This window comes from Rhyacophila brunnea, unplaced genomic scaffold, assembly GCF_057557595.1.
Source record: "Rhyacophila brunnea isolate RB1 unplaced genomic scaffold, BYU_Rbru_1.0 scaffold_13, whole genome shotgun sequence".
NCBI lineage: Eukaryota > Metazoa > Arthropoda > Insecta > Trichoptera > Rhyacophilidae > Rhyacophila > Rhyacophila brunnea.
Genome location: NW_028232785.1, coordinates 25,825,972 through 25,836,849, shown reverse-complemented (window position 1 = coordinate 25,836,849; position 10,878 = coordinate 25,825,972). Strand labels below are relative to the sequence as shown.

The following is a 10,878-nucleotide window of genomic DNA, read 5'->3' as shown; positions in this document are numbered from 1 at the left end:
CCAGCCTAGCTTTACTCTGCGAACAATTTCATCAAATAAACATCCATCTATAGACACTTATTTTGCCAGATAGATGTAGTTTTTCACCTGTTAGAGCTGAATGCCATTGATGAGGATCTCTTTTTGGCCCACAAAGCAGTTGAACATGACTTTATTCTTTGATACATTTATTTTCAAGCCTACTTTGTTGCTTACTCCAGCGAGTTACTGCATTCTGCTTTGGAGGCTTTCTGAGTCTTGCAAACTACTATTTATTGTTATCGGCAAAGCATAGGTGACTCACATCTTATTCATTTATGAGGACCCGTGTCATTCCAGTCAAGTTGTCTAAATAAGTCTTCAAATGTAGCTGTAAATAGTTTAGGTGAGATTGTATCACCTTTTTGGACTCCTTTGCTGATAGGAAATGCGCGATGGTTTATGGAGATGTTGTTTCGCTACTGTATATATTATTGAAAATATTTATATAGCGCCCGGGGATTCCTTGATTTCTGAGTGCATCGAGTATTGAAAATTTCTTTATGGAATCGAACGCTTTCTCATAGTCTATAAAACCCATGGATAGCGGCAGCTTGTATTCCTGTTACCGGTCTGATTTCTCTGATGACTTGGATAATATGGTCCATAGTGCTGTATCCTCCTCTAAAGCTCGTTCTCCTGGCTGGTTCTCGTATAGTTCATATTGCACACGGTTTGAGAGAATTTTATCTTAGTAGATTATTGGATTTGCATCCTTCTGCTTCTAAGGTAGGTATGGCATTTGCATCTTTATGCTATGCATATCTTGGACTAGGACTTTCATCTCTCTGCCACTAATAGATAAAGCCTTTAGCATGACGATTCTTAAAAAAACTCATTTTCCCAAAAAACGGAGTTGCATCCGTCTGCCTCTGAGGTACAGATATTATTGTACTATTTCTTGCTCAAACGAGTCAAAACTACTCGATGTTCCAGCTCTTAAAATCCGCTAGTTCTTATCTCTTCTCTTGCATATTATTATCAAGAAATAAACTCATGCGAGGAACACAAGTGATGAGAACTTGGAAGAAATTCTACAGAATAACATTAATAAAATAAATAATGTAAATTATTACTGGTTGTAGACTGTTAGGTTTTGGTTTTTTTTAGACCGCAAAAGAACACGATAGCAAATATTCTATAATATACAAGGCGGCTATCGCGGTAGTTTATCATATTTATGTAGAGGTGTTAATTGTTGTAATAGGTAAGGTAATGGTAGGTTTTAACAGCATCTCTCTTGGCTGTGTTAACTTTTAGAGCGATTTAGACAGTTTAGACGGCTAACTTATTGTGGGTAACATTTATAATACTTATCTCAATTACAAATATACCTACCGTCTAACATCGGCAACTGCCTTGTGTATCAAGTGTCAAGTATCAAGAATACGTAATTTGAATCTTGTTCTTCGTTCTGACAACTACTCTCGGTTTATGCACTGACGCTCATTTAATATTGGTGTATTTGAAGTTTGCAACACTATTGCACGTCTTTATCGTGTGTTTAATTGTCGTAGGACACTCACAAATTCAAAAACCTGCAAAACAGCCTATATGAATCATATTTATTATACCAATAATTTACATTTGAAATCTGAAGTTACATAACTGATTTGTTTATATCATGCCTGGATGAGCTACAATCATTAAGGGAGTAGGTTAGGAATTTTGTCTGGGATAAGCGCTACCATAATAAAATTGGCCCAAACAATATTAATTATTGAATGCTTTGTAATTCGTTATGACTAATTTTCATGACCGATAAATTTTAGGCAGCCTTTGCAGAATTTTGATTACACCTATTGATTGATTTAGATTTTCAAAAGAGTATTACTTTAAATAGTATTGTTTTTCTTATGTTCAATAAACAATTTTAAGCCTCCCCAAACCAAAGCGAATATTCGCAGCGAATTCGCAACGCCCTCGCTATCGCTGTCGCTACCGCTTGGATTTGATGCGAATTTCACGTTTGGCCCCACACCAAAGCGTCAGCGACGCAGCCATAGACTAAATAATTTTATTTACGCGCCAGATTTAAAATTGTAAATATTATTAATATTTTACGCCAATTATTCTATAATTTTTATGAATTAAATATAAAAAATACACGTACACTATAGCGATTTCAGAATTGCTACAACTTTTACCCACTTCGCGTAAAGTGTATTTTAATTATCTGAAACAAGGTGGCAGCATTGGATGCAGCCATAGACTAAATACATATACGAATGTCAAAGTGACAGTTGTGTGTTGATAAAATGTACACGTCTTCTGAATGCTTATTACACGCTGAAGATATAATGAGATGGCGTGCGACAAATTACATCGACATTTAATATAACCTTACTTTATGACAGGGCAAGATTGCCATGGCTCATAGGTAAGATAGATTTACTCAGTTTCATAACTGCACATATTATAAATAAGCATTTACCATGAAGGGTTAACAGGATTTGAAGGTAATATGCTATTGAAATAACATGTCTCCGTTATTTGAATTGTAGGTTTTGACTATTTTGCGTTTCTACGCAGAGGGAGCGTACCAAAAACGGGTAGGCCAAGTCTTCTGCGCAATGAGCCAGGCATCAGTAAGCAGATGCATAGGAAACGTGTCCGATGCTATAATAGCAGTGCTTAGTAATAGGTACTTACATACAGTCGCCATACAGCGCTGACAGTCTTTAGTGTTGTGTTGATACCCTCTGATCAATTTATACAATATTACAATGTACATGTCATGTAACTAGAGTAACTGCGCATAGACACAACAAGTAAATTACCTACTCAATAAGAATTTAACGGGAATATTATTTTGTGTCGGTAAAAATATTTTTTAATTTCAGACTTCAAGAAAGGGCAGGTTTCCCGAAAATCATTGGGTGCATTAACTGCACCCATGTGCGAATATACCCGTCATACTTGGAGACTTTCAAAAATGAGCGCAGAAAATTTTCTGTAAATGTGAAATTCGTAATAAAATCTATGTTGTTTCTGATACATTCATATTCATTACGTATAATATCATAACATGACATTTATTTTTATGCAGGTATCTGACATGGACATTCTGGCAGTGAGTGCCAGATTTCCTTTGAGTGTTTATGACCAATTCATATTTAGTGGATCGTTGGTAAAAACTGAAATGAAACATCTACAGAACGACAAGAATTGGGAATTTTGTTCTATTAGGGAAGTATGTTAAACTTTACTTTACTATGGCAGTACCAGTAACAAATATTTTTGTTTGGTTTATATTCATCCGTATTTTGTATAGGTACTTCAAAGGAATCAAAATTTTGCATAGGTATGAATATGATATTTAATGAAACAGTTTTTTAATTATTTAAATCCTGAGTTCTAATATTTTTACAACTTTCAGTCGAAAACATATTCAAATTAACAGACTGTGTATATTGAAATCATTCTAGTGCCACCATAGGCCAGCCAGACTCACTACACGGCTGCCCGCTGTTTGACCAGGGATGTGATTGAGTGTTTTTGGATAATGGACCACACCAGATCGCATAGCTAAAGCAACAAGTGCAAGACCAACCGTGGCTATACATACAGTATACATGTATATATTAAATATAATTTATGTATATTTATTTATGGCTTATACACCGAAACAAAATATGTCACTTAACTGTACTTGAATATTTTTGCAGGATCATTCAATAAAAAATACTTGGTTTAGGTTAAGAAAGTTTTAATAATCATTTTTGCACAGAATACAAGAAAAATATTTATATAATTATTAGAATTACAATGAGCTTTAAAAGAAACACGATATTGTAATAAAATGGACAAATATGAAAAAAAAATAACAATAAATTGTATATAGATAGGTAGACAGGGTTCAGATGATTCTGGCAGTGCAGGCGTCTCATTTAGGTGTCAGTATTGTTACTTTCAAATGACAATAACACCGTTCCAATGTGATTCGGTCGTGCCAGAAGACTCTGTCCTTCCTCTATTTAGTAACCGGGCGTTTTACAACTTTAAATGAAAATTAAGTGGGAATATAGATAGTATATTTTTTCTAGTATAATATTATTTAATTAGGTGACTTTTTATTTCTTTATTACTTGAAATGGTGTTTATATGGTAGATGGATTATAATGGTTTTGAAATATAGTTATTTTTGTTAATTCTACTTTAACTGAGTCATTTACCTTGACAGCTGTTTCGGCACATAAACTCATTTTCGGAACATTCAACAATAATTTGTGATTATAAAAGAGCTACAGGTCACGTAGCAAATTAAATACGCTTAGTTAAATAATTACCAAATATTTTACAAAATACACCACATACATCCATCGAATATGGTATATAAAATACAGATTCAAGTATCAAATAATTCTTGGATAAATAGATGTTTATGTAAGTAGGTATATGTTTTTTTAAATACTTACATGATACTGTGTTGTATAACATTTAAATTTGTATTTTTGATTTTGATTTACATACTTAAATGTACCTACATAAATTTGTAATGTACAGTAGGTACTTAATTACATTTTTAACATTAGGAAATTACCATTATTCGATTCTATCTACCCGCCATGTATATAATCACCCCAACGCTGTATAGAAAGAGACATCACACAAAATTGGCTGTTTGATAATAAATGGTAGTTGAAAAATATTTTAGAGTATGATTATGTCCATAGAAACAGGTTTTAAGTCATTCATATTTGTCCGAATAATGTGTAGCAGAAAAATAGAAATTTTAAAAAGGGTCTATTCAGTATTCACCCCATTCTACGGCAAACATTTTTCTTAATAAAAATAGGTACATCAATAGAGGAATCATAAAATGGACCTTGGCCCTCGCCCACGCCTTATTCATCCTTGTATATTATATTATCACATTTAATGTTTTGGAAAATTCATTAACATTGTGCACAAATGCCACTTTTGTTGATTGACACTTCACTTAGTTGATCTCTTTGTTCACGTGAAGTACAATAAAAGTATGTAGCAGCGAAGAACTAGAGACCGAAAATAGTAGAAGGAGCTAGAAGAGGCTTTCATCTAGCAGTGGAATGTCCCCGACTGATGTTTATGATGAAATATTATTTTATTCCTGTTAATGCCGGGGGTTTCATTTTTACTTTCTTCTGGTGCTTTGTACCTACGTTGAAAGGTTGAAGATCTTTGCTAAAATTAAAATCATCACAAAGCATTAGTATATCTCCAATATCATTCAGGTAGGTATCCATGATGATAATATAATATTATGTACTTAGAGGAGGTACCTGACCTTTATATTTACATGCACATAACATTATTAATCTTATTGCCTAATGCAGACCAAGATATACCTACCTACATAATATTACATGAACAGAAGTTTAAGAACATCTCAATTAAGTTTAAAATGTTTGTAGGTATACAAATTAATGTGAAACAGAAAACATTGGTTATGTTAGGTAGGTACATGGAACATGTAGATATTATCTTGGTTCGCGGTCGGCACTGGGCAAAACCAGTTTATTAGCTCAATATACCTATACAAAATGAAGGAAATATATACCTAGTAGGTATTGTCACCAGACATAAAAAAGGCCCTGATGCCCGACAGTTCCAAATTCCAAATCAACGATTTAACTTTAATATCAAAACACCTCCCCAACTAAAAGGTTGCACAGCCCTGCAGTACAAACGAAACGTTTCAAACATTTTTGTTACGAACACATTTTTTACACGAAGTCCCTTTCAAGTGTAGACTGCAGGTACCTGCATCCAACCTTAAATACGGCGGACGGACGTAAAGTCCCGTTGTTCGGCCAAGCAGCTTCCCTTCACCCCACAGCCGTGGCGGTCCACCCCCGCGTCTCCTTACCTACCAACAGGCTTTTTGAAAAAAAAGTTTTTAGTTCGCAATTAACCCCTAAATAAACCGGACGCGGCAAAATCGTTCCTCGACGGACGCGTCGCTCCTGCGGGAAGCGGCGTGGTCGCCAGGACAAGCCGGACGACATGTTACCCTAAATTGATATCAGTGCGCCCCTTTTGCCGATAACGTATTAATATTGATTCCCATAATTATCCCAGAACGCGCACCGCGTCCCCGATAAAGTGCCCCGGCGCCGATCGCGCCATTGTGTGAACAAATAATACAAAGTGAATGTGCGACAGCTAAATCTAAGACTCCTTTAAGTGCAATTAATGATGTATTCCTAACCTGTCTGGAACTTAATGTAATTAAATGTCCCTGCGCAGGGAAATTGTCAAATCAAAAATATGTGTTTTATATAATTAAACCCCGCGATGTCACGCATCTCCCAATCAAAATAATACTGAAGAAGATTCAACCACCGACACACAAGTGAGTTCCTCCCACCCATTCTTCCCGGTATTATACTGGCGCCCAACGTGGGGCGAACGAAGTCAATGCGACTTCGGGAACCACGGCCCTGAGAAACTCAAGTGTGTGACATCAAACCTATAGTTTTGTGAATTTTATAAATAAAAATAAATTATCTGGCGCCCTATTAAAAAAAACCCTAAACAAAAATATATTTCGCCCACGCTACCGTTAAAACTAAATGGAAATTACGAGACAAACCCAGTAACAACAAATTCGCGCGTAAACCAAACAAGATAAAAATCAAAACCAGGGGCGTTCAACCTAATACACAGTGTTTTAAAAAAAAATATTGCGAGCCGCCAAAAATTAAAACGACGTTAATGTCCATGATAAGAAATCAGTGCAATGAAACCCGAAAATGCCACGAACGTGGGTTCTCACAGAACGACCGTTCCTACGATGCTGCAGCCACCCCCCCCGTCTACTGGCAGCTGCCGGGGACCACCGACACCGGAGGTCCTGGAAAAGTCCAGGGTATGACCTGCCTGTCAAGGTCGCCCCCCTCTGCCCGACGACCCCTAGCACGAGAACTCAGCCCTGTCTTCGCATCCCCGCGTCAATCTTGCGACGGAGTCGCCGCACCCCAGCACACGTCCAAATTGCACCTCCCGCCGAACGACACCTGATCTCCGCAACCCCCCGCCTACCCCTGAAAAGGCGACCCGGCCCCGACCACTGCAGCAGTCCGAAGAAGCCGATCATGTGACGACACCCTACCGAAACCGGCTACCCCTCCAGAATCGTTGGCACTTGCCGAGAAAAATCTCGCAAGACGAAATGGCGTCTCCGACGGCACGAGACTCATAACCCGTTGAGCATCCCGCTCGCGGGTCGAAAAAACGTGCCCCATGAAAACCCTATCAATGTGTTACCAACGCGAACCATTCGAAACCCCCGCGATTTATTAGTGAAATTTTCTTTGTTTTATCAATACACGCCCCATTTACTTTACGTGATCGCTGATATGAAATTCGAAACAAATTGCAGTATGGAGGTTTGTCACCAGACATAAAAAAGGCCCTGATGCCCGACAGTTCCAAATTCCAAATCAACGATTTAACTTTAATATCAAAACACCTCCCCAACTAAAAGGTTGCACAGCCCTGCAGTACAAACGAAACGTTTCAAACATTTTTGTTACGAACACATTTTTTACACGAAGTCCCTTTCAAGTGTAGACTGCAGGTACCTGCATCCAACCTTAAATACGGCGGACGAACGTAAAGTCCCGTTGTTCGGCCAAGCAGCTTCCCTTCACCCCACAGCCGTGGCGGTCCACCCCCGCGTCTCCTTACCTACCAACAGGCTTTTTGAAAAAAAAGTTTTTAGTTCGCAATTAACCCCTAAATAAACCGGACGCGGCAAAATCGTTCCTCGACGGACGCGTCGCTCCTGCGGGAAGCGGCGTGGTCGCCAGGACAAGCCGGACGACATGTTACCCTAAATTGATATCAGTGCGCCCCTTTTGCCGATAACGTATTAATATTGATTCCCATAATTATCCCAGAACGCGCACCGCGTCCCCGATAAAGTGCCCCGGCGCCGATCGCGCCATTGTGTGAACAAATAATACAAAGTGAATGTGCGACAGCTAAATCTAAGACTCCTTTAAGTGCAATTAATGATGTATTCCTAACCTGTCTGGAACTTAATGTAATTAAATGTCCCTGCGCAGGGAAATTGTCAAATCAAAAATATGTGTTTTATATAATTAAACCCCGCGATGTCACGCATCTCCCAATCAAAATAATACTGAAGAAGATTCAACCACCGACACACAAGTGAGTTCCTCCCACCCATTCTTCCCGGTATTAGTATATAGGTACATAATATCGTTTTTGTGATTGAGGTCTCTTGAGATCAAAAAACAAACACAACCTAGGTATGTCCTGTAAATAACCCGATAGTAAGTAGTATGTAAGGTTTTTGGTCTAAAACCTTACAAAATACCACAATGACGACATGGAGTACCTACTTATCTACCTATATGTATATTGGTATATCTTTAGCTACAATAGAAATGCTATGCTGCATAATGTTAGATGCAAAAAAATTATCTTAAAGACTACCTATCTAACCTAAAAAAATATTATCAACGAATATAAAATGGGTATTTACGTGACCGATACCGAATATGATTGAAGTAGGTATTGTAAATGATACCTAATTATAACATTATTGATATGACTGCTCGAAAGTCGAAACCAAAACGTCAAACGATCGCAATAAGTTAGAACTGTCAGTGCACTAACAATCAAAGTTATAAAGTTTCTGTTATTAAAGGCTGTGCATGACGCAAATTAATAATATGTATTTTTTAAATATCGGGACCTTAGATTAAAGTTATTTATTTATAATAGCGTATTCATCCTGTCAAAAAACTTTACATACCTACTTTGGTTAGACAAAGATACCTACATAATATTATTATGACGACCTTCATACCATTTTCAACAATTTCCCTGCCAATTTCATCCCATATCTTATCTTTCTTTCTTATGTTTTGTAGTCACTGTCAGAGAAATCATAAAGGATTGGATATTTCCGGACCAACTCGATCAGCTGCTCAATATCTTCGCCATTTTGATTTTACTAATTCCCTTGGCGAAATCTGTCCGCCGCGAATAAATTCGCTGTCGACAGAGTTCCCGAAAATCGCAGCGAATATTCGCTTCAAATTCGCACTCAAGACGCAAGGCGGTCGCGCAAGCGTGCTCTGTCCCGTAAGCCAATACGAGCTTGATTGGCGAATAATTCGCTGCGAATATTCGCTTTGGTTTGGGGGAGGCTTTACCCTTCAAGTTATAATATTGTATCAGATGACATTGTCCTATTGAAGCGATCGAAATCCGTCTTGATTATTATTTTTTAAGTATAGTAACGTTGCATAAAATTACGCATATTGGGAATAACGCGTAAAGACCAGAAAAACTAATTTATAAAGGAGCAAATGTGATAAAGGTCACCAAGTAGATGAAATAACAATGCAGAATCGCAGGACAAATGCCGTCATACAAACGCTACATTCATATAATTGTCATCGATGTATAGTATTAAACAGATTAAAAAAATATGTCATTAAAAATTAAAACAAACCAAATACAAAATTGTTATTTTTTATTAATATTTAATAGAACTCCATTTTAACATTACAAAATTACATGTAAGTACATAATATTATAGTGAGTAAGAAAAGGTAGTAATCAAGACTACTTAAAAACACTCAAATGTAAATAATATTGTGTTTTACGTAAACTGCCATAAATACAGGCAGTGTATAGTTAAACACCACGATTGTACGACAAATAATAATTGATATAGGTAGATACGAAAAATAATTACATTTATTCATATATAATATTATTTATAGCTGTATTATGAATGTGCACCGAAACAAAGAAATACAACATAAGCATTCTAGAAAGAAAAATGAGCGTAACCTTCAGTTTTTTCAAAATAGATTTTATTGCATAACAACGTTGTACACGATTAAATACACGTTGTGTCTAAAGGATGTGCTGTCAAACGAGAACTACTTGTCAACGTGTCAAATCTGTGAGCTAACAATCCTCTCCGGTACAGCTAGTTACATTTAATTATTGTACAATTCATTTTATGCTCCCAGTGGATCTATTCTATACTTATCGAACACTAAATTGATAAATAGTATCAAACTTAGGGTAGGTTTGTATCAAAATATTAGCACTTATTGTAACAATTACACGAAGCCGGTTTTTATTGTTGCAATAAGTGCGATATTTTAACAGCAGCAAGATAGGTGCTGTTAAAATATAGCACTAATTGCAACAATAAAAACCGGCTTCGTGTAATTGTTACAATAAGTGCTAATATTTTGATACAAACCTACCCCAAGTTTGATAATATTTTTCACTTTATAACTTTAGCGGTCGATAAGCATAGAATAGACCCACTGGTATAAGTATCCATCAATTTACGTAATAATAAAAACATGTCAAAAACATTCTGGAGTAATTAGTTAATAAGCTGCAATTTCCGATCTAATAACTAAATTTAGTATGCATTTTAAAAAAGGATGGCTTGGGAAAAACGACAAAATTTTTTTAACAACTCAATAATTAATATCACATTAAAAATATAAAACCTAAATTATTAATTATCATGAACTTTGCGTTTTTGTCCCTTTTGTAAAATTTGATTTGTGAGGATTACTCACTTTATCTTATCTTAAGTAGAATTAGGCAATCACTAATTAGTTTCAAAATGTATGTAGGTATAGTGTCGTAAATATATTGAAAAGTTGTACAGTTAAAACTATAAAAATATTATCTGGAACAGTGTTTCCCAAACCGCCGGTCCGTAGAAATTTTCGAGCGGTCCACAAACAGTTGCCCCTATTTCGCTGCGCCCAACGCGAGTAGTGCGTTGTCCATCAGGTGGCCATTAGATATGATTAGCATGGTATTTAAATTTAAATTAAATGGTCCACAGCGAAAGGGTTA

At 36.5% G+C, this 10,878-nt stretch overlaps 1 protein-coding gene across 4 annotated transcripts; it reads left to right on the top strand.

Annotated features, from left to right (window-relative positions):
• Positions 1-2,254: 2,254 nt before the first annotated feature.
• LOC147077071 (uncharacterized) lies at positions 2,255-3,710 on the top strand. Of its 4 annotated transcripts, XM_085940698.1 has the most exons (4): positions 2,255-2,398; positions 2,862-2,973; positions 3,068-3,211; positions 3,447-3,710. In XM_085940698.1, the coding sequence occupies exons 1-4, from the start codon at positions 2,388-2,390 to the stop codon at positions 3,492-3,494; spliced, it is 315 nt and encodes a 104-aa protein (XP_085796824.1). In that variant the 5' UTR covers positions 2,255-2,387; the 3' UTR covers positions 3,495-3,710. The 4 variants fall into 4 exon arrangements, 1 of the variants encoding a protein (XP_085796824.1); XR_015069412.1 differs by lacking the exon at positions 2,862-2,973; XR_015069414.1 differs by lacking the exon at positions 2,862-2,973 and having other exon boundaries at positions 2,255-2,477.
• The last annotated feature ends 7,168 nt before the right edge of the window (positions 3,711-10,878 follow it).

Bases quoted from the DNA above. Each gene is read 5' to 3' on its own strand.
- LOC147077071 (XM_085940698.1), top strand. The intron at 2,974-3,067 runs GTAAATGTGAAA...ATTTTTATGCAG, and splicing joins ATGAGCGCAGAAAATTTTCT to GTATCTGACATGGACATTCT. The intron at 3,212-3,446 runs GTATGTTAAACT...AAATCATTCTAG, and splicing joins AATTTTGTTCTATTAGGGAA to TGCCACCATAGGCCAGCCAG.